This window comes from Aquarana catesbeiana, linkage group LG05 (assembly GCF_042186555.1).
Source record: "Aquarana catesbeiana isolate 2022-GZ linkage group LG05, ASM4218655v1, whole genome shotgun sequence".
Classification (NCBI taxonomy): domain Eukaryota; kingdom Metazoa; phylum Chordata; class Amphibia; order Anura; family Ranidae; genus Aquarana; species Aquarana catesbeiana.
This window is the reverse complement of record NC_133328.1, coordinates 576,042,569-576,066,363: the sequence shown is the minus strand read 5'-3', so window position 1 is coordinate 576,066,363 and position 23,795 is coordinate 576,042,569. Positions and strand designations below refer to the sequence as shown.

The 23,795-nt window shown below is 43.7% G+C and overlaps 1 protein-coding gene across 1 annotated transcript in view; it reads left to right on the top strand.

The window, feature by feature from the left end:
• Positions 1 to 23,795, top strand: part of STK3 (serine/threonine kinase 3) — a 385,808-nt gene that overhangs the window by 11,791 nt on the left and 350,222 nt on the right. The window contains exon 2 of the mRNA XM_073632031.1: positions 17,996 to 18,076. Within this exon, the coding sequence (XP_073488132.1) occupies positions 17,996 to 18,076 (81 nt within the window). The remainder of the gene's footprint in view (positions 1 to 17,995; positions 18,077 to 23,795) is intronic.

The window sequence follows — 23,795 nt, the reverse complement described above, 5'->3', positions numbered from 1 at the left end:
TCGTGTGTACGCGGCATAAGATTGCCCTGTATTTGGCTCCATCCATCTTCTTATCGACTCTGACCAGCTTCCCTGTCCCTGCTGAAGAAAAGCATCCCCACAACATGATGCTGCCACCACCATGTTTCACGATGGTGTGTTCAGGGTGATGTGCAGTGTTTAGTTTTCTGCCACACATAGCGTTTTGCTTTTAGGCAAAAAAGTTACATTTTTGTCAACTCTGATCAGACCAGAGCACCTTCTTCCACATCTTTGCTGTGTCCCCCACATGGCTTCTATGCAAACGGGACTTCCATAAAGGTCAGATTTGTGGAGTACACGACTAATCGTTGTCCTGTGGACAGATTCTCTCACCTGAGCTGTGGATCTCTGCAGCTCCTCCAGAGTTACCATGGGCCTCTTGGCAGCTTCTCTGATTTAATGCTCTCCTTGCCTGGCCGGTCAGTTTAGGTGGACGGCCATGTCTTGGTAGGTTTGCAGTTGTGCTATACTCTTTCCATTTTCAGATGATGGATTGAATTTCTCTACAACATTATCTCTGACCTGTCTGGTGTTTTCCTTGGACTTCATGATGCTGTTTGTTCACTAAGGTTCTCTAACAAACCTCTCAGCGCTTAGCAGAACAGCTGTATTTATATTGAGATTAAATTACACACAGTTGGACTCTATTTACTAATTAGGTGACTTCTGAAGGCAATTGGTTTCACTGTATTTTAGTTAGGGGTATCAGAGTAAAGGGGGCTGAATACAAATGCACGCCACACTTTTCATATTTTTATTTGTAAAAAATTTTTCAAACCATTTATCATTTTCCTTCTATTTCACTATTTATGTGCCACTTTATTGGTCTGTCACATAAAATCCCAATAAAATACATTTACGTTTTTGGTTGTAACATGACAAAATGTGGAAAGTTTCATGGGGTATGAATACTTTTTTTGATGCCCTGTATGTTGATGGGGGTTGTCTGGAGCATAACAGCCAATGATGCTGTAGGATCCAGTGTCCTAGCAACCCAAAATATTGTGCAGCCTGGCTGCCAATGACAACGCAACTACTGAAACAGTAGAGGGTGTGAAACTGGAACTGAAACACCCCCTCGCCCTTCATTTCTTGTGATGGTGTTTCTCTTGGGCAAGCACTTGGAGCCAGGGGCACAATCAAGGATCAATAGTTATCTCCTTTCTAGCTGTGTGGTTGGACAGCAGTGGGAGGAGAGGGGTCCGCTGATCATCACCTGGCTCAGTTTGAAGAGCACACAAGTAGTACATGTACTTTGACCCCTAGGGGTTAGGAGCAGCCAGTTAAGGCTCATTTACACTTGTGTTTGGGGAGGGGGGGCAGTATAAATAGCCAGTTAAGCCACATTTATACAGCTCCCTGATCACCCCCTTTAAAGTGACACGAAACACACACTAGATTTACATTGTCCCTTCTATTTCTGTATGTGGATGATGCCACTGAGATGTATTTTTTTTTTTTTTTATTCAAATAATTAAAGTGCCTTTTTCCTAATTGATATTCAGCTGTTCTATGACACAGATCTTTCCCAGTCTGTCTGCAGGGAAACATAAGCAGGAGGAGCTTCTAGTCCACTGCTGCTGATCACATGTTCAAAATAAAATAAGTCATTAGAATACAAATTAAAAAAATATCGAACTGTTTTATATCTCTCTCTCTATCAAATCTTTATTATTGGCATTAACATGGTGTGGGCAGATTTCTGCCAGTCACATGTTGTGTAACACCCCTCCAGCCTGTGTTTTAGAATAAGAGGAAGGGGAAGCCTCCATAAATCTACATGTAATATCCTACCCCCATTCTGTTTATCTGGTTAGTGGGCATGGAGGAGGGGAGGGAGGGAGTGGATTGTCATTTACCACTGTGTATACACCCGTGTATAACTCTATAGTCAAATGGGCACCTCAGATGTGATAGGAAGGAAATGCTCAGCATAGAAACTCACTGAAAACTGAGCATGTGCAGAGTTGCCACCACAGCTGCGAAATCCCTAAATGAATTGGGGACATGGACAGATGGTAGAGATAGAGAGCAGCAGGGTCAACCAGGTTTTTTTGCAGAATACAGAAAATACAGAAAACTAATCTCATGGTGACCTGAGTATGAACAGAATGTGTCAAACCAATTTTCAATGTTTTTTTTTTTTTTTTTTTATGATGTGGGTTTAGTGACACTTTCTGTTGCAAAGGCAACCAGACTGTGGCTGTAATGCTTAGCTTTGTAGCTGTGGCAGAAGTTATACCCCTTGGTGTGTTGAGTTGCAGTACAGAGGTGCAAGCTTTTAAGTTTAAAAAAGACACGTTGATGGGCAGTATGGTCTGCTGCAAGTGTAACATTGGCCTTAACGTGGATTGCTCTTTAGTAGAGGACACAAGTGTAAACCAGGTGTTGGTAATCGTTGCTAAACTTTCTTTCCTTCAATGGTTCCTGTCCCTTGCTGGCATCTTCTGCTGGGTGACCTTCTACTTGCTTCATTGGCCAGTGCTAGATGACGTCAGTAACTGCTGTATACAGAGCCTGTGCTGGTGATGTGAGCTGAGCTGCCCATGTGTAGCTCTCTTTACATGTCACACAACACACCGAGTACGCAGGTAGGTGTATTTTGTTGCAGAAGAGACCTTGCCTCATTTCTAATAAAGAGCCTGTCTGCTTGCAGTTTTTGACAGTGGTTCTTTAGGCCTCATGTACACTGCTGCTGGTAAACGGATGTTCTTTGCCATGAGGTGCCATGTTGAACTTCCAGTGACCAGTATGAGAGAGTGAGAGTGATGGCACTAAATTTAACACACCCATTCCCCATTCACACCTGAGACCTTGTAACACTAACGAGTCACATGACACCGGGAGGGAAAATGGCTAATTGGGCCCAATTTGGACATTTTCACTTAGGGGTGTACTCACTTTTGTTGCCAGCGGTTTAGACATTAATGGCTGTTTGTTGAGTTATTTTGAGGGGACATCAAATTTACACCGTTATACAAGCTGTACACTCACTACTTTACATTGTAGCAAAGTGTCATTTCTTCAGTGTTGACACATGAAAAGATAGAATAAAATATTTACAAAAATGTGAGGGGTGTACTCACTTTTGTGAGATACTGTGTGTATATGTGTATGTGATCTGGCTCTAGTGGGTAGCAGGCACACATACATGATTATACACAGTGGACACTGTCCACTGGCACCTTCCGATTTGATCAGTACAGAGGCATAATGAAGGACTGTCAAGAGGGAAGGCATGGATCCTGTGTCTCTGCAAAGCAGGGTCAAGGATCTATGCCTTCCCCTAGTAAAAGCACCTCCCACACAGTACACAAAAACATAGGCTAGGCACACAGTTAAACCTTTGATCGCCCTAGATGTTAACCCCTTCCCAGCCAGTGTCATTAGTACAGTGCATATTTTTTAGCACCAATCCCTAGGGGTGCAACGGATCGCCACCGATCCGTGATCCGAACAGTTCAGCCTGTTCGGATCGGCACACATGTGGAGCGCGCCGCTGCCTCGGCCTTAGGAAAGGCCGTGGCTTCGGCCTAGCTCCGGAGCGGCGGCCATCTTGGTACACCCAGCGGCCATTTACCGATCACTTGTAAACAAACCGGCGTCATGTCATGACGCCGGTTCCTCTCTCCCCTCTGTGTACTGATCTGTACAGTGGAGGGGAGAGCTCAGATGGCAGCAGTGCCAATACTCTGCAGTACTCTGCCAATACTCTACCAATACAATACCCTGCCAATATTCTGCCAATACCCTGCTAATATATTATTACAGTGGGGGAGATTGCAGATATAACAGTGGGGGAGATGATGTGGATATTACAGTGGGGGGAGATTTTTTTTTTTTTGTTCCGAAAATGATCCGAACCGTGACTCCTGATCCGAGGAACGATCCGAACCGTGAGTTTTTTGATCCGTTACACCCTTACCAATCACTGTAATAGTGTCACTGGTCCCCAAAAAGTGTCAAAAGTTTCAGTTAGTGTCAGAATGTCCGCTGCAATTCCACAGTCCCTATATATAAGTTGCTGATCACCGCCATTACTAGTAAAAAAAAAAAAAAAAAAAATCCCATAGTTTGTAGATGCTATAGCTTTTGCGCAAACCACTCAATATACGCTTATTGGGATTTTTTTTTTTTTTTTTTTTACCAAAAATGTATATCGGAATACATATTGGCCTAAATTGTTGAAGAAATTACATTTAAAAAAAAAAAAAAAAAAACATTTTATTGGATATGCTTTTATATCAGAATTTTTTGTTTTTTTTTTTTAAATTTATTTATAGCGCAAAAAATAAAAACTGCAGCGGTGATCAAATACCACCAAAAGAAAGCTCTATTTGTTGGGGGGGGGAAAGACCTAAATTTTATTTGGGTACAGTGTCGCACGACAGCACAATTGTCAGTTAACTTAACGCAGTGCCGTATCGCAAAAAGTGGCCTGGTCATGAAGGGGGTAAATCTTCCGGAGGTCAAGTGGTTAAATGGGTGTGCTGATCTTCAACACCAGGTTGAAGATCTCACCAGGACTCTGAGTCCTAAGAAAATGTTATCTAGTTTAGTTCTGCTGTCTAATAAAAAGGGAGGAATCAGTGGGTGGAGTGAACCTATAATCCACCGGTTCCATTTACTTCCTGTACTTACTCCTTTTGTGGATTGTTTTGGAGAGATAAAATGACATGTTCCAGTAGCACGGTTATCAATAGACTTTCATTGGCTTTTGTGGTTGATGTCGATTGCACAGTTCATAGGGCCGGCTCTTTCATGTCCTAATGTGCACGTCGCAATATCAGTTTCATGTTAAAAAATTCATGATGTGACACAAATGTCAGTTTTAAGTGATGCCGTTTTTGTGTGGCAATGTGTTTCACTTTTTAGATATACAGTGGGGAAAATAAATTATTTGATCCCCCTGATAATTTTATAAGTTTTCCCACTTACAAAGAAATTAAGGGTCTATAATTATCAAACCTCCCCATCGTGGGCAAGACCAAAGAGCTGTCAAAGGATGTCGGGGACAAGATTGTAGACTTGGAATGGGCTACAAGACCATCAGCAAGTAGCTTGGTGAGAAGGAGACAACTGTTGGAGCGATTAATGCAAATAGAAGAAATCCAAAATAACCATAAATTGCCCTCGGTCTGGAGCTTCATGCAAGATTTTGCCTTATGGGGTAAGGATGATCATGGGAAAAGTGAGGGATCAGCCCAGAAATACATGGGAGGAGCTTGTGAATGACCTCAAGGCAGTTGGGACCACAGTCACCAGACAAACCATTGGTAACACAATATACACCACCGTGGAAATCCTGCAGCGCCCGCAAGATTCCCTTCCTCAAGAAGGCACATGTACAGGCCTGTCTGACGTTTGTCACGTAACCTCTAAATGATTCAGAGAAGGATTGGGAGAAAGTGCTGTGGTCAGATGAGACCAAAATTGAGCTCTCTGACATTAACCTCGACTCGCCGTGTTTGGAGGAAGAAAAATGCTGACTATGACCCTAAGAACACCATCCCTACAGTCAAGCATGGAGGTGGAAACATTATGCTTTGGGGCTGCTTCTGTGCTAAAGCTACAGGCCGACTTTGCCGCATTGAGGGTCCAGTGGACGGAGCAATGTATTGTACAGTCTTGGATGAGAACCTTCTTCCCTCAGCCAGAACACTGAAGATGGGTCGTGGATGGGTCTTCCAGCATGACAATGACCCAAAACATACTGCCATGGCAACAAAGGAGTGGCTCAAGAAGAAGCACATTAAGGTCATGGAGTGGCCTAGCCAGTCTCCAGACCTTCATCCTTTAGAAAATGTATAAAAACAAAAAGGAAGAGCAGCGCCATCTAAGTGCAGCAATGGAGTAATATTTATTCCAAACAAATGACTAAAACTCACAGGACAACAGAGATGTCAGTGCATGTATCTGGGTATAAAGTGTTAAACAGCTCTGGGGAGGACGGGCTGCGGTGTGATGCAAAGTGCCTTTAGTTGCGGCTTGCGCTGTGGGCTTCCAACGCTTCCTGAGACACCGGTCGATGTCACATCCAAGTGTCAGGTGGAGCAGGGCGGTGCAACATTTGGGGCATGCGTGCTCCTTCATCAGGTGATAGACGGATGTAATGTCGGCTGGCTTCTCCATAGTGTACCCATGTCCCAGCAAGCATTGGGAGTCACCAGCACAGCCGTGACTAGAGGCACTTTTCATCACACGACAGCCCGTCCCCCCAGAGTGGATGAACACTTTATACCCAGATACATGTGCAGACATCTCTGTTATACTGTGAATTTTATCTATGTGTTTGGAATAAATGTACTTCATTGCTGCACTTGGATGGCGCTGCTCTTCCTTTTTATTTCTGCAGAGTTCCTTCTAGCTCTTTCCTGAGCCTGCAGCCATTCAAAGCTAGCAGCTTACCCTAGAGACTTTGTTTTATGATTGAACTTTCATATAGATTGCCCATGCTCTTTCCATCCAGCTAACAGTGCGCCAATGATTGTTTTTGTCCTTGTTATAGAAAATTTACGGAGGGAGCTGAAACTTCGAGTTGCCAAGCAACAGCCAAGAAACCTTAAAGTGTTTGTTACCCCAAAAAATAGATCCCGTTACCTTAACAACTTCCCGGTGGTTCAGTTATCCTGACTGGGCGTCATATGACGTCCAGCAGGATAACAGCCGCTGCGTACCCGTGTGGCACACATCGCGGCGATCGGTGGTGAGGTGTGTCAGTCTGACACACTGCAACACCGATCTCGGTAAAGAGCCTCCGGCAGAGGCTCTTTACCACATGATCAGCCGTGTCCAATCACGGCTGATCACGATGTTGACATGAAGAGACGTTAGTAGAGGAGAGCCAATCGGCGGCTCTCCTGACGGGAGGTCTGCACTTTATTGTTTATCAGCGCAGCCCCCCCTCAGATACCCACACTAGACCACCAGGGAAGCCCCCAGCATGTGGATGGCCAGGTACATCCCCCATGGCCATCCACATGTAAAAAATATGCCCAAAATATGCCAATCGGTGCCCACAAATGAGCACTGACTGGCACTTCTGTGGCAATTCACAAAATGGATGCCCACCTACGAGTGCCCACCTATCAGTGCCGTATACCAGTGCCACTTCATCGGTGCCCACCAGTGCCCGTCAGTGCAGCCATATCAGTGCTGTCATTGAAAAAGAAAACTTATTTACAAAAAATGTAACCAGCAAAGAAAAACTTTGTTTTTTTTTTCAAAATTTTCGGTCTTTGTTTTTTTGCACAACAAATAAAAAAAAAAATTGCAGAGGTGATCAAATCCCACCAAAAGAAAGATCTATTTGTGGGAACAAAAAAATTTGTTTGGGTACAGTGTAGCATGACCGCGCAATTGTCATTCAAATTGCGACAGCGCTGAAAGTTGAAAATTGGCCTGGGCAGGAAGGTGTCTAAGTGCCTGGTATTGAAGTGGTTAAAGCATGATATACAGCACAGTGCTTGTGCTGTGTAATTTGGCCCCTTGGGTAACCTAAAATACCTGGCTGATCCTGCCTGGTCCCCCCCCCCCCCCTCTGTAAACTGACCACGGTTTATCATGGCTGCTGAGCCCTGACACTGTGGTTAGTTTACGTGCCTCCGTCATCCGCTGTGTCTCCTCTCTGCTCTCCCCCTGCCTGCCTGTCAGCTCCAGACACCACCCGCCCTCCCTCCTGCTGCTATAAAAAAACTATATAATCTGTATACCATCCCATCTGTTAAATAATGCTATGTGTCCCAGTGCCTGTGCTGTGTTGACAAAAAAATGCAGATTTCTACCTTATGTTAGAGCATCTCCCGGAACTCACGTGACTCCTTGGCTCTGTCCTCTCTCCTCCCAGAGTGGAGAGAGCCGAGGAGTCGCGTGAGCGCCGGGAGATGCTCTAACATAAGGTAGAAATGCACTTTTTATTTTTATACAGCACAGGCACTGGGACACATGGCATTATTTAGAGAAGAGAGGACCAAAGAGAGGACCAAAATCCCTCCTGAGATGTGTGCAAACCTGGTCACCAACTACAAGAATTGTCTTACCTCTGTGCTCGCCAACATGGGTTTCTCCACCAAGTACTAAATCATGTTTTGCTTGGGGAACAAATATTTATTTTATTCACTGACCTGCAAATCATTTTATAACATTTGTATCATGTGTGTTTTTTTTTTTTTTCTAGATTTTTGGTTGATATTCGGTTTCTTTCATTTAAAATACACCTATGATAAAAATTATAGGCCCTTCATTTCTTTGTAAGTGGGCAAACGTACAAAATCTGCAGGGGATCAAATGAATGTTTCAAAGCAATATAAGGGTGCATTTACACTATGCACTGTGTGCGTGATCCCCTGTGAGAACCCCTGCTGGGGGGACCCCGTGATTAGCTTTGCATAGACATCCTCATTTGAAAGCAATGGAAGGCTGCTGGCTTTCACAGCTTATCCCCCCCCCTGCCCCCCATGTAATCGCTCAAGCAGCAATCGCATGGAAGTGATCGGCCATGGACGCACATTTCTTGTTCAGATATTTGGTTTACTTTTTTCCCCTGTATATGGTGGAAATGTTTCTGTGGTTTTCCAGCCTGTATTTCCTGCTCTGATAAGTGAAAGTTGCAGTGCACTCCTCTGAATCCAGGTCATAGTGACTGACAGGTTATTGCAAAGAAGAACGTTGGGTGGTTTTGTGTAGTGCCATGAATCGGGCCTCATGCTTGCCAGGATACAATTTGCTGCATACAGACCCATCATTTTTTTGGATCTAATTGCAGCACTGTTGTATGCTATGGGCCCTTGCACATATCTCCATTTTTTTTTTTTGTCCCCCAGCGGGTAGCTGCTTAAACAATAGCTAGCATAATCTGTGTTCACAGTCCTATGTATGGAGTGTATTTTTGCTTTTATACCTGTGTAAACATTTGTGCTAATGTATACATACATGGACACTATTGGATGTTGCTCAGGGCTGACATGTAAATATCAACAATGTGTGGTCAGCGATGGCGCTGCCGCCGTTGATGACACACTATTGATGGTAACATCTGCCTAAGTAAGCCATGTGTGTGCTGGCAGTGCCATGCAGAATGTCCTCTGCCTTCACATACAGAATTAGCTGAAGTCATTTTACAAGTATCAACATGACGTATATGACCCATTTAGGTGGAGATGTGAACCTCAGTAGTGGTAGTGCTGTAGTAGTGGTCCTAAACCGCTGTAAGCACTAATGTTACCTGTGTATGGACAGCTTCGGACAATACGTCCCTGTGCTTGAGCCCCCTTATTCCTGTATCATGTCACATAACACAGGCTGGATAAGCAGTTAGCTAGTAAGCAATCATTAAAAAACCTTCAGTGTGCAGCTCCCTTCTCAGCCCCCCCTTACACTTATCCAATCCCAATCTCGATCCAGTGATGTGCACGAGAGGCGAGGCTCTCCCGGGTCTCTCCCTTCTGACTGCCTGAGATGCAACAGCATTGGCTCCCACTGCTGTCAATCACAGCCAGTAAGGTAGGAGTGGGGCTGTGCCATGCTGTGTGTGTCTTATGGACACAGAGAGCCGGCTCGGGAGTGAGCACGCACACGAGTGCCCCCAGAACAAGCAGCTTGTCCTGGGGGTACTCGGGAGGGGCAGGGGCCCAGAGCACCAGAGGGGGACCCGAGAAAAGGAGGATCAGGGCTGCTCTGTGCAAATGCAACGATGGTAAAGCACCGCTAAAAAAAGCGGGGCTTGACTTAGAGCTGCGCATTTAATGGTCAAGAATCGTTATCGCCATCTTGACTAAAGTGTTTCCTGATTCTTTCTATGCAAAGAATTCTCTTTGCTTTTCTGAAGCCACAGCTGTCAGAAAAAAGGAAGGGGAAAAACTGGGCAGTCTGCCAAGAATCAAAACATTATCAGTTGAACTTAAGTATAAACATTGTAACAATTTGTCAATGGAATAGACTTTGTAAGGGCCGGTTCACACTGCTGCGGTGCAAATTTGATCGGATTGCATTGCGAATTTTCGTTCCGAATTCTTTCTGTTCTGACGAATCTACTGCAATTCTACGGAAAATATTGCATTGAATTCGCATCACACACGGATCAAACTTGCGCAGGACCCTTTTTGTACTCAGCTTAGATTCGCAACGCATTGATGTGAACGGCACTAATTAAAAACTATGTTATTTAAATGACTTGCTAATTTGAGCGATCGCAACGGCTCAAATTCGCAATAGAATTCACAGCAGTGTGAACCGGCCCTTAGTGAAAAAAAGTTTAACCACTTAAACACTAAACCTTTTTCTGACATTTCTTGGTTTCAAGTTTAAAATCCTTTAATTTTCAAGCAAAAAAAAAAAAAAACTTAGAACCCCCAAACATTATCTATATATATTTTTTAGTAGGCACCCTAGGGAATAAAATGGTGGTTGTTGTAATATTTTATGTCTCACAGTATTTGCGCAGCGGTCTTTCCAATGCAATTTTTTTAAAAAAAAACTACTTTAATTAATTAAAAAAAAAAAACGAACCAGTAAAGTTAGACTTTTTTTTTTTTTTTTTGTCTAATGTGAAAGATTTTACGTCGCGAGAATCGTGATCTTTTTATTCTAAGCAAAAAAATCGTGATTCTCATTTTGGCCAGAATCGTGCAGCTCTAGCTCGACTAGAAATTCTGTCCTGACGCTTGGGCTTCCCCTTCCCAGGCGTGAGCAATTCCTATTGCCCGACATCCAGGACATGCAGTTCCAGGCGCTGGGCAGCTGGTTGAAGACCATGTGGTTGGCTAGTTCTGGGAGGGTGCCCCTGGGGCGTGTGTCAGGCGCGCTATGTAATCGCTGTGTCCTCCTGACACAGATAATCACAGATTGAGGCAAAAGGCCAATCACAGCTGTCCTTTGCCATGTGATCAGCTCTGTCCAGTCACAGCTGATAACATTGTAAACCGACTTGCCGATAATCGGCAGTACTTAACTCACATGTCACAGTGTGAGGAAAGAAGAGCTGGTAACTGGCAACTCTGACAGGCACATTTACACTGATGATCAGTGCCTCCTCATCAGTGCCCATCGGTGAAGAAGAAAAATTACTTATTTTCAAAATTCTATAATAGAAATTAAAGTAAAAAAATTTCGGTATTCTTTTTTTGTTTCTTTTAGCAAAAATAAAAACCCCATTGGTAATTACCTACCACCAACAGAAAGCTCTATCTGTTTAAAAAAAAAAGATATAAATGTCATATGGGTACAGTGTTGCATGACTGTGCAATTGTCATTCAAAAAGCGACAGTGCTGAAAGCTGAATATTGGCCTGGGCAGGAAGGGGGTTAAAGTGCCCAGTAGGTAACACCTAAAAATAAATAAATAAAAAATGGCCTGGTCATTAAGGGGGTAAATCCTTCCGGGGCTAAAGTAGTTAAGCCAGGCTTCTTCAGACACTCAGTACAGCTGTCTGCCTGTACCTCTATACGGGTAGACAGTTACTGATGTGCAGGAAGTGTCAATGTACTATGAAGGTGCTCATCCTTGCTCTTGTAGTTCATTTAGAACTACAAGCTGTCTGCTGTGGTGGTAGACTGGACTTGCAGTTCATTCATTCACAGATCTCTGTGAATGAATGACATGTCTGTGAGGGTGGAGCCCCGCACAGCTGAACTGTTTTTAAAATGTGGATGTGGGGAGAGGAACCCCCTGCCCACTATCGGGGGTGTGGGGGAAGGCTCCAATGTAACATCTTCCACCCTAAATATGGGTGTGATATGTAACAAAAGTTGAACATTATGCTTAAGAGACGGTTCACACTGAGGCAGCACGACTTGCAGCGCGACTGCCTTGCCTGACAAGTCGTCCTAGTGTGAACCGGTGTCTTGCCGAGAATGTTCCCTCGGCGGATAAGTTCCCCCCCTGTACTGCGCCTGCGCAGTACGGACTACTGTCAGCCGCCGGAGATAGCCGAAGCTCAAACGCTTCAATCAGCTGTACACGGCGCCTGCGCTTTGGATCCAGGTTCCTTCCCCACCATCCAAGTGGACCTAGAGGGGGAATCTAAAAGAGCCGAGCAAAGCGAGGCTGTGCCCGAAGCGTGGCGAGCGAAGCGAGCCCGCGAGGGGCCCTCTTTCAGGCGCCGTGTACAGCTGATTTTCAGCTATTCCGCTTCGGCTATTTCTGCCAGATCCTACTGCGCAGGCGCAGCGCCTGTGCAGTAGAGGGGGGAACTTAGCCGCCGAGCGGAACTTTCTCGGCAGAACACCGGCTCTTAATGTAAGTGGGTGATACCTGGCTCTGAAGCAGTGGCTCTTGGCTTACTGACTTGGCAAAATATTTTGAGAATTCTGAATTAAAATAAACTTTTTACTGCCCTTAAATCTATCCTTTGTAATGCTAGCCAGTCAGTGTTTACCTCCCACATCTTGAAGGGGTTGTGGTGTGGAATTGTAAGTTGTGCTATCAGCCAGATGTGGGGTAAACGAAAACCGCTTTTAGGAACACTTGGTGTACTCGCTCCATTCATGGTTGCTTTTTACTGAGCACAATTGTCCCCTCTCCGTATTCCCCCACTGACCTACACCTGCTCAAATAGATGCATAGCATAGTGAGTCCAACTGAACTGTGCCCACCTCTTACAGCAGGCCGGAGCACAATATACTGAACCATACCTGAGCATGGTATGGGGCAATCACACATGTCAAAAGAACTGGACTTTGGAGGTCAAACATGCTTGGGCACGGTGTTGTTCACGTAGTGTGAGAAGGCCTTGGTTCCTGGTCATCTTGTTGACTTTTTTTTTTTTTTGCAAATATAAATTTTATTGAAGGTTTTGAAAAGAAGAAAAAAGAAATACCGTGAGGGTATAATACAACAGTGGTCTGATTCAACATTTTGACAAATATGAAAGTTACATACGTTTTCCATAAAAGGTTCTCACTCTATCTGCGGAGAAGATAATCTACCACGTAACATGACCTCATTTTAACCCATAAGCCTATCTTGGCAACCTGTATACATCCATGCATTGTTGCTACACTACATGATTAACATACTCCAATGGGTTTTTCGCCTCTGCATAGCTCCACAATAGTTGGTGTGGATGGAAAACCATCTATTGACTGAATATTAGACCACTATTTGAAGAAATAGGTACGTGAAACGTATAGACAGAAAAGGAATGGTAAAGGGAGAGGGGGAGGTATATATTCAACGCGAGCGTGATGGACCGAGCCAGGTTCTTGTCCTGTGGCAAAGCCACATTAATGTGACTCTCAAGAATTTAATAAGGTTTGTCCTTCATCGGATAAAATGAACATGTTCCAATCTAACCAGGTTTTGGAATGTTTGTCTTGTTTGTGTTGGGCAGTGAGTACCAAATCTTCCATCTTTTTAATTTCCTCAACTCTGCGTAGCCACATCCCCAAAGTGGGGGGTACATTTTGTTTCCACATGGCTGGAATGCAAGACTTTCCTGCGTTGAGCAAATGTCTTGTTGACTTTTTAACCATTGCTATTAGGCGAGGTAAGGTACCTTGTTGAACCTATACCTGATTGTAATAAGTTGAAGCTTTGCTAATGTCAAACTGAGAGATGCTAGCACAAATCTTTCCTTTATATTCTGGTGTTCTTTGGAGACTCCGAACCTAGAATATTGACAGATACAGCAGTATGGGTTCTTTGAAAGCAGTGTTAATACATGTTTCAGTGAGCATTTGATTGTGTTGGGCCATTTGGTTTACTGTAGCCAAGAACTGTATGCTTTATCAGGAGAAGATGGTGACCAATGTGTTTTTGGTACTTTACTTGTATATAAGGTAAATTTTAAATTGGGGACCGTCTTACGTTATTATTGCTCTAGTAAAAGTAGAGTTATGTTTATTCTGAGGTCTCTTGCTTGTTTGTGCAGACATCTCATGATATCTTCTCCACTTAACAATCATTGCTTTGTTCTTGGTTTGGGTTCAGTGCTTTTATACAGACATAATGACCTTAGTTTTCCTGGCTTTATGAAATTGTCATATATGTATTTCAGTGGTTGTTTCCTTTTCCATGTTGTGCAATGTTCTGTTTGAGATGGAAGGATTATGATCAATAAAATTGAATATACCATTTTGTTTCTCTAACAAATGGTTACCAACCTTTTGTCCTAGCAGACCTGTCTGACATTTCAATATTTTAAAAGCTTAACTCCAGCCTTACCTTTTATTAAAGATTTGTTGTAGGGATGCCACCTAACTTCCCTTTCAGCATCTTGTTTAACTGAGGCCACAGGATTGTTCTCAACCCCCCTCTTCGAATTCTCATTATAGCCTACAGAGATAGGCGTGCTGCCTGTCTCTGTACGCCAACTTAGAATTGATCTTAATTGCAATTGGCCTTAAGCAGGGCACACAGATAAAGTTGTTTTTAGAAAAAAAAAAAATTGACGTACTTAAACATTCCATGTTTGTGTGAAGATTTCCCTCACTGTGCCTTTGTGTTCTGACAGGGTGACTGAACCCCCCGCCAGAACACAATGACCAGCGCTCACAGCAATGGGCTGCCAGCACTGATCGGATACTGGTTTACCATCATGTCCCTTCAAAAAAAAGCCAGATGTTAGAATGGCTTCTGTTTGGAAAGACAGCTGTACACACTGACCGAATGTCGGCCACTTTCTGTGGTACCTACTGATACCAGCCAATATTTGGCCTGTGTGTACCCAGCCTTAAAGTGATTTGTAAAGGAAAAAGGTTTATTCAAAAAAAAAAAAAAAAAAAAAACAAACCAACATGTTATATTTACCTGCTCTGTGCAGTGCATTTGCACAGAGCAGCCTTGATCCTCCTCTTCTCGGGTCCCCCTCTGGTGCTCTGGGCCCCTCCCCCTCCCGAGTACCCCCAGGCCAAGCTGCTTGCTCTGGGGGCACTCGTGTGGGTGCTTGCTCCCAAGCCGGCTCTCTTGTGTCCATAAGACACACAGCATGGCACAGCCCCACTCCTACCTTACTGGCTGTGATTGACAGCAGTGGGAGCCAATGCTGTTGCATCTCAGGCAGTCAAAAGTGAGAGACCCGGGAGAGCCTTGCCTCTCGTGCACATCACTGGATAGAGATTGGGCTTAGATAGGTATTAGGGGGGGCTGAGGAGGGAGCTGCACACTGAAGGTTTTTTACCTTCATGCATAGAATGCATGAAGGTATAAAAGCTTAAAGTGATTGTAAAGGGGGAAGTTTTTTTTATCCTATTGCATTCTATGCATTAAGATAAAAAACCTTCAGTGCGCAGTAGCCCCCCTCAGCCCCCCCTAATACTTATCTGAGTCCATTTATATTCAACAATGTTGCAGCAGGAGAGATTCGGCTGCTCGGGACTCCCCTCCTCATTGGCTGAGACAGCAGCGGAGCGCCATTGGCTCCCGGTGCTGTCAGTCAGTGAGCCAATGAGGATAGAGATGGGGCGGGGCCTAGCTGCTGTTCCGTGTCTGAATGGACATGCGGGGCTGCGGCTTGGATCAGGTACCCCTGTAGCAAGCTGCTTGCTGTGGGGGCACTCGTTAGGAGGGTGGGGCCAGGAGAACAGAAGAGGAACCTGAGAATAGGAGGATCTGAGCTGCTCTGTGCAGAACCCCTGCACAGAGCAGGTAAGTGTAACAAGTTTGTTATTTTTAAGAAAGGGAAAAAAAGAGACTTCAGTATCACTTAAAGCCTTTACAAACACTTTTTAACCCCCCTGGCGGTATTCCCGAGTCTGGCTCGGGGTGGATTTTACATACCAAAAGCGGTATCCCCGAGCCAGACTCGGGCTTGCATCGCAGGATCCAGGAAGAGGTTACTTACCTTGTCCCCTGGTTCCTGCGATGTCTCCCCGCTGTGATCGGCGAGCCGCTGTGTCTCGCTCGATTCACAGTGCCGAGCTCCGTTCCCTGCGAGCGTTGCGACGCACGGGGACGGAGTTCGGCGGTAAATTCAAAAGTGAAACACACAGTATAGATACAGCATACTGTAATCTTACAGATTACAGTACTGTATCAAATAATGACACATCCCCTTTGTCCCTAGTGGTCTGCCCAGTGTCCTGCATGCAGTTTTATATATATAAAACTGTTCTTTCTGCCAGGAAACTGGAGATTGTCCATAGCAACCAAAACTGTCTCTTTACATCAAAAGTGGTTTTAGACCAGCTAGAAAAAAGTGATAATAAATTATAATCACTTGCAGAATTGAGCGATAGTGATTTGTGGGGAGATCCGTCATCAAACACTAAAAGTAATAAAAGCTAAAATTCTGCAACTGAGCAAATTTCAGTGTTTTTGATTTGATTACATTATTATATAATTTTTATTATTATTATATTATTATGTGTTTTAATTATTTATAGTTATTTATTATATTATAATTTTTTATTTCGTTTTTCAAACTTTATCATACCCGGGATGTCTACTAGACTCTTGTTTGGACAGATTTAAGTGAACTATTCCTAAGAATTACAGGCCTACAATATAAAACGCCAAATTTCTGTGCAAAATAATGGTACCGCTTTCAGCACCTAAAATCTGAAATAATCATACCGCCAGGGAGGTTAATAACATTCAGTTTTGTGTTATCTACAAACTGGAGGTAACTCACTTTGAATTTGGTGCAGCCGTAACACCATAATGTAAAACTGGTATTATTAAAGTGATTATAAAGTTGGTTGCATCCTATTTATAGGATATAAGCATAGTGGGGGCAGCTGCACTTGGTAATAGACCCGTAGCACAGAGTATTGATTTGATGGATTTATAGGGACACCTCCATTGTCAGAAAACTCATCAGCACATTGGAGGAATTAAAGGAAAATACATTACTTCAGCAGGGCACAGACCTCAAAAATAACCTGATAGGTGCTTTAACACTTCCTTTCCACCCCTTCAAGTGATTGGAGTTCAGGTGTTTCCAGTGAATAATACTGTAAATGGTACAACATACAAAGGTATTTGAGACACTTGTGCTTTCCAGCCTTGTAATACCAAATTGGAGAAGGCCTTCTTCAGTTCTAGCATGACCAGGCCAGCAAGGCCAGTTTCATAAAGCCATGGCTTGTTGAATTTGGTGTGGAGGAACTCGGGTGATCTGCACAGAGTCCTTTCCCTAAAGGAGTTTTAAAGGTAGAAGGTTTTTTATCTTAATGCATTCTATGCTTTAAGATAAAAAAAAAACCTCCTGTGTTTAGCAGCCCCCCCCTCACACCCCACTAATTACCTACCTGAGCCCCTTCTCTCTCCAGCGATGTCCACGATCCCCTCAACTATCCAGGACACTCCTCCTGATTGGCTGAGACAGAGCAGCGATGCCAGTGGCTCCCGCAGCTGTCAATCAAAGTCAGTCAGCCAATCGGGAGGGAGCGGGGCTCTGTGTCTGAATGGATACACGGAGCTCTGACTCTGTTTGGGTGCCCCCTATAGCAGGATGCTGACTGAGGGGCACTCAAAGGAGGACAGGGCTTGGAGCAGCGAAGAGGGACCTGAGAAGAGGATGATCCAGGCTGCTCTGTGCAAAAACAACTGCACAGAGGAGGTAAGTATTACATGCTTGTTAGTTAAAAAAAAAAAAAAAAAATAGCCTTTACAATCACTTTAACCTTACTGAACACCTTTTGGGATGAATTGTGATGCCAATTTCAAGCCAGGTCTTCTCATCTAACATGAGACCTCACTAATAATCTTTTGAATGAACGGGCACAAATTTCTACAGATACAAAATCTTGTGGTAAGCCTTCCTAAAAGAGCAGGGGCTGCTAAAACCACAAAGTGATTCCAACTCCAATATTCATGCCCATGGTTTGGTAATGAGATGGCCATCACACCTATAGGAGCTTTTTGGACAAGTGGCCACATACTTGTAGGTAGCAACCTCTGGAGGAACCCTAGGGTACCATGAAACCCTGCTGTAGGCTGGTACCCATCATTGCCATTCACCATACACTGCTTTCTCTCTACATCCATCCCACATACACATTGACCTCATGCCTGTGTGTTTCTTTTCTTTTATTAGCAAACTTAAAAAGCTGAGTGAAGACAGCTTGACGAAACAGCCAGAAGAGGTCTTTGATGTTTTAGAAAAGCTTGGCGAAGGGTAAGTGTAAAATGTAATATTCTTTTTATCACTTGTGTGGGGATTCATGGATGAAATGGGGGTCTCTAAAGTTTGCTTCAAAGTGTGACTGTAAAGTATTTTATTAGATGACTATAACTATAACGCTTACATTGAATAAGTGCAGGGAGATCTCTCTTCGCTTTACATTCGGGGACCTTCCAATATTGGGAAATATTAAAAATGATCAATGCCAGAATTACTATATAAAAACAGTCAGGCTTTTCATTTCACTTTTGTTATCCAGATTGGAATACCTACAAGATATGGTGTGTGTGTAAATTTGATATGTTGATTTGGATTTTATTGTACACAATAGAGGTGGTTTCCGTTGGAGGAATTCATTTCCCTCTAGCTCTGTTTTTCTCTTTATATATTTATAATATTGTTTTGGTGAATGTCCCAGTCCAGGAATATCATTTTTTTCTGTTGGAGGGGCTTTATTGTGTAGCTTTATTGAACACCCGTTTTCAATTTCTTGGTGTATGGGAATCGATTGTTTAGTATTTTAGGAGAAATAACATATTCATTCTTTTCTAAGCTTGTTTTTTTTTAGTTTAATGTCAAGTGTGGCAATAGTATCAGATCAAGTGTCTTTGTTTAATAACCATCTTCCCAAGAGAAACTAAAGCAAGCTGACAGATGTCAATACTTATTTCCTGTAATTCTTACTATTTGTAAGTCTTCCTGTGCCATTGACATGATCTCTACTGGATGGGAAGGTGTGGCGTTCATGAAGAGCCCCATTGGCACAGATCATTTGCTTTAGCATTTGGTCACGTGAATGTCACCAGTGGTGTTCTGAGTTGAAGACTTACATGAGAAGTTTTCCTTTTGCTTGTCTTGTCCTATACATGTTGATATCCATCCTATTGTGTATTTGATGCAATTTATACTATTTGGCTATACATCAGTAGTTTTTCAAATGAATGAAAATTCTTTGTACATTTGATGGCTGAACAAATGTCGTTATAAAGTACAGCAACGTTTTGTTTGTTTTTAAAGTGGTTCTAAAAGCTGTCGGGTGTGTTTTTTTTACCTTTTTTAAAGTGGTTGTTTTTTTTACTTTTTTTAAAAGTCTTACTTACCTGCCCTGTGTATTGGTTTTGCACAGAGCAGCCCCGATACTCCTCTTCTCGGATCCCCCGCCGTCACTGCTGGCCTCTCCCCCCCTGCCAAGTGCCCCCAGACCCAGCAGCTTGCTCTGGGGGCACTTCTTTGTGCTCGCTCCTGAGGTGGCCCTGTATGTCCTTAAGACATACAGAGTACAGCTCACCCCCCCTTGCTCCCTCCTCCCTTTTCTGTGATTGACAGCAGCAGGAGTCAAGGGCTCCCCCTGCTGAGTCTCAGCCAATGAGGAGACAGACCCGGGGGAGCTGAGGCTGTCGTGCACAGCACTGGATCGTGATCAGGCTCAGATAAGTATTAGCAGTGTTTGAAGGGGGAGCTGCACATTGAAGGTTTTGTACCTTCATGCAAAGAATACATGAAGGGGGGAAAAAACCTTCAGCCTTTTACAACTGCTTTAAAGTGTTTAAGGCAGTGCACACAGCCAGCCCCTCTGCTAGGATTACATGATGTATATACCATATGCCATTTTCTAAAATTCTTCTTATGAATACTGTTTTTCTTATCCCCGATCAGCGGTCATGTGACCGCCCGGTGCTGTCTTCCTCCGATGTTTGTTTGTATTATAGAGGGAGATCACCTGACCGCCCGGCAGATGTCAGATGGAGAGCTCAGTCCCTCCCTCTGTAATACATACATTAGAGAAAGACATTACAGAGGGAGGGGCTGAGCTTTCTCTCTGACATCTCCCGGGCGGTCACATGAGCTCCCTCTGTAATACAAACATCGGAGGAAGACAGCGCCGGGCGGTCACATGACCACCCGGCAGACGTCAGAGGGAGAGCTCAGCCCCTCTCTCTATAATACAGCAGAGAAAGACAGCACCAGGCGGTCACATGACCGCTGATCAGGGATAAGAAAAATGGTATTCATAAGAAGAATTTTAGAAAATGGCAAACAGTATATACATCATGTAATCCTAGCAGAGGGGCTGGTGGTGATTGGAAGCATTAATGCGAGATCTGCTCTTCAAACGGTGCTAGAAGGGGAGGGGAGGCTCACACACAGAGCTGACAGACAGAGGGGAGGGGGGAGGGGGACACAGGAGCAGAAAGGGGAACTGCAGATAGCAGGCTGTGGATGATGGAGGCATGTAAACTGACCACAGTGTCAGGGCTCAGCAGCCACAATGAACTGTGGTCAGTTTACAGGGGGAGGGCAGAAACTGTCAGGATTATCCAGGCATTTCAGGTGCTCTAGGGGGCCAAATCACACAGCACAAGTACTGTGCTGTATAACATGCTTTAAAGAAACCGGATCAGTACTTTTTTAACCCAAAAAAACCCAAAAAAACGCTTTAATGTATTCTCTGCATTAAGGTAAAACCTTCTGTGTGCATCACAGTTTACGGCGTGGTTATGTTGTTTCTTTCCAAGTGCATACGCTGCCGACATCACCGGCTGCAGGGACACTGAATGTCTCCTAAATGGTGCACGTTGAGGAGATATTCCTTGTACCTACAGGTAAGCTTTATTATAAGCCTGAAGGTAAAAGTGTCCAGGGGACTTTTCTAGCACGTTAGGTGATTATGATGGTTACAGGCATAAGGATTCCTTTATGTACCATTATGTGCATAGAAGAGATTCCAGCAGCAGGAATTTCCTTTTTTTAGTGGCTGGGATGACAGGTGTATGCAATCAGCTGTGACCGTGCATCCTGTACAGATCAATGATGGATTGAGAGGAGGCACTGCTGATCGCGCTCCCAGAAGTTACCTGTGGTTAGGGACAGATGAGGGACTCTGGATGCATCTGTCTGCATATAGGGTTGCTTATCGGTCCCTACGCGAAGGCAGTGGCTGTACTGTTACCTGCAAACAGGACAGCTCCTCTCATCCAGGCTTTGCAGCTGTTCACATATACCGGTCATGGCAGCTACAAGAATCTGGTGTACACATATTCACCCATGTGAAGGAGGCCAGAGAATGTTTGCTTTGGTCATATAGGGGAACAATGGCATGTCTGTAGGTCCATCTAGAACCGTAGGTGGAGCTCCCTAATTGAGCCTATTTCACTGGTTGGAATGAATTTTTCTGGCCGATTACTATTGAAACAGGGTGGTGCCCTTCTTGCTCATGGTTGCAGACTTTAAAGGGTAACTCTACTTTCGTGGGGGGGGGGGGGGGGAAACGCAAAAAAAATATTTAATATAGCATATACTATTGTGACACGAGTCATATTGTAACTGAATGGTGTTAAAAATTACCTTTTTTCAATCTGCAGCACTGTAGTTTTGTGTAAAATATAATGCAATATGGCTACCTGGATTGCCCCCCAGAAACAACATTCCCTGCTTGTGTGATTGGCTCACTGATTTTCAAAGAAGTCTGCACTAAGATACAAATCAGATTTAAGGCATCCCCTGCAACAAAAATCTCATTTTTAGTGAGATATTCCTAATAAGAAATTGCATCTAAAGGGATGCAGGCCTTACAGTTTTCCTTATTTGAGCCCTGCAGGTGCAGCAGCTGGTTGATAATTTTGAAACCACTTCCATTAGATTAACTTTCCACATAGACACTGAGAAACACGCAGGGATTTCTTCATAACAAAAGGTAGGAATCTGCCACAAAGTTTCAATATACAGTGGGGACGGAAAGTATTCAGACCCCCTTAAGTTTTTCACTCTTTGTTATAATGTAGCCATTTGCTAAAATCATTTAAGTTAATTTTTTCCTCATTAATGTACACACAGCACCCCATATTGACAGAAAAACACAGAATTGTTGACATTTTTGCAGATTTATTAAAAAAGAAAAACTGAAATATCACATGGCCCTAAGTATTCAGACGCTTTGCTCAGTATTTGGTAGAAGCACCCTTTTGTACTAATACAGCCATGAGTCTTTTTGGGAAAGATGCAACAAGTTTTTCACACCTGGATTTGGGGCTCCTCTGCCATTCTTCCTTGCAGATCCTCTCCAGGTTGGATGGTAAACGTTGGTGGACAGCCATTTTTAGGTCTCTCCAGAGATGCTCAATTGGGTTTAAGTCAGGGCTCTGGCTGGGCCATTCAAGAACAGTCACGGAGTTGTTGTGAAGCCATTTCTTCGTTATTTTAGCTGTGTGCTTAGGGTCATTGTCTTGTTGGAAGGTAAACCTTTGGCCCAGTCTGAGGTCCTGAGCACTCTGGAGAAGGTTTTGGTCCAGGATATCCCTGTACTTGGCCGCATTCATCATTCCCTCGATTGCAACCAGCCGTCCTGTCCCTGCAGTTGAAAAACACCCCCACAGCATGATGCTGCCACCACCATGCTTCACTGTTGGGACTGTATTAGACAGGTGATGAGCAGTGCTTGGTTTTCTCCACACATACCGCTTAGAATTAAGGCCAAAAAGTTCTATCTTGGTCTCATCAGACCAAAGAATTTTATTTCTCACCTTGGAGTCCTTCAGGTGTTTTTTTTTTTTTTTTTAGCAAACTCCATGCGGGCTTTCATGTGTCTTGCACTGAGGAGAGGCTTCCGTTGGGACACTCTGCCATAAAGCTCCAACTGGTGGAGGGCTGCGGTGATGGTTGACTTTCTACAACTTTCTCCCATCTCCCGACTGCATGTCTGGAGCTCAGTCACAGTGATCTTTGGGTTCTTCTTTACCTCTCTCACCAAGGCTCTTCTCCTCCGATAGCTCAGTTTGGCCGGACCGCCAGCTCTAGGAAGGGTTCTGGTCGTCCCAAACGTCTTCCATTTAAGGATTATGGAGGCCACTGTGCTCTTAGGAACCTTAAGTGCCGCGGAAATTTTTTTTGTAACCTTGGCCAGATCTGTGCCTTGCCACAATTCTGTCTCTGAGCTCTTCAGGCAGTTTCTTTGACCTCATGATTCTCATTTGCTCTGACATGCACTGTGAGCTGTAAGGTCTTATATAGACAGGTGTGTGGCTTTCCTAATTAAGTCCAATCAGTATAATTAAACACAGCTGGACTCAAATGAAGGTGTAGAACCATCGCAAGGATGATCAGAAGAAATGGACAGCACCTGAGTTAAATATATGAGTGTCACAGCAAAGGGTCTGAATACTTAGGACCATGTGATATTTCAGTTTTTCTTTTTTAATAAATCTGCAAAAATGTCAACAATTCTGTGTTTTTCTGTCAATATTGGGTGCTGTGTGTACATTAATGAGGAAAAAAATGAACTTAAATGATTTTAGAAAATGGCTGCAATATAACAGAATGAAAAATTTAATGGGGTCTGAATACTTTCCGTCCCCACCGTACATAGACCACCCAAGGGGGAATGTTTTTTTTTCTCTACAAAAGAGGAGTTACTCTTTAGGCCTCATGCACACGGGACGTTTTTACAGCTGCCGTCTTTTGCCTTCAGATGTGTTTTTTTTTTTTTTTTTTTCCTACAGCCAGTAAACACCCCAGCATGTTATCCTATGCGTCCATGCACACATAAACTGTTATCAGCTTTTTTTGGCTGGGGGAAAAAAAAACCCAGAACTAGTGGGTTTTAAGAGGAATTTTTCAGCTGTAAAAAGGCTCTAAGGGCTTGTTCACACATGACTAAATTTCTAACGCTTAACAAACTTGATAAGACTTGCTTTAATGAGCTTTAGTATGGGCATTA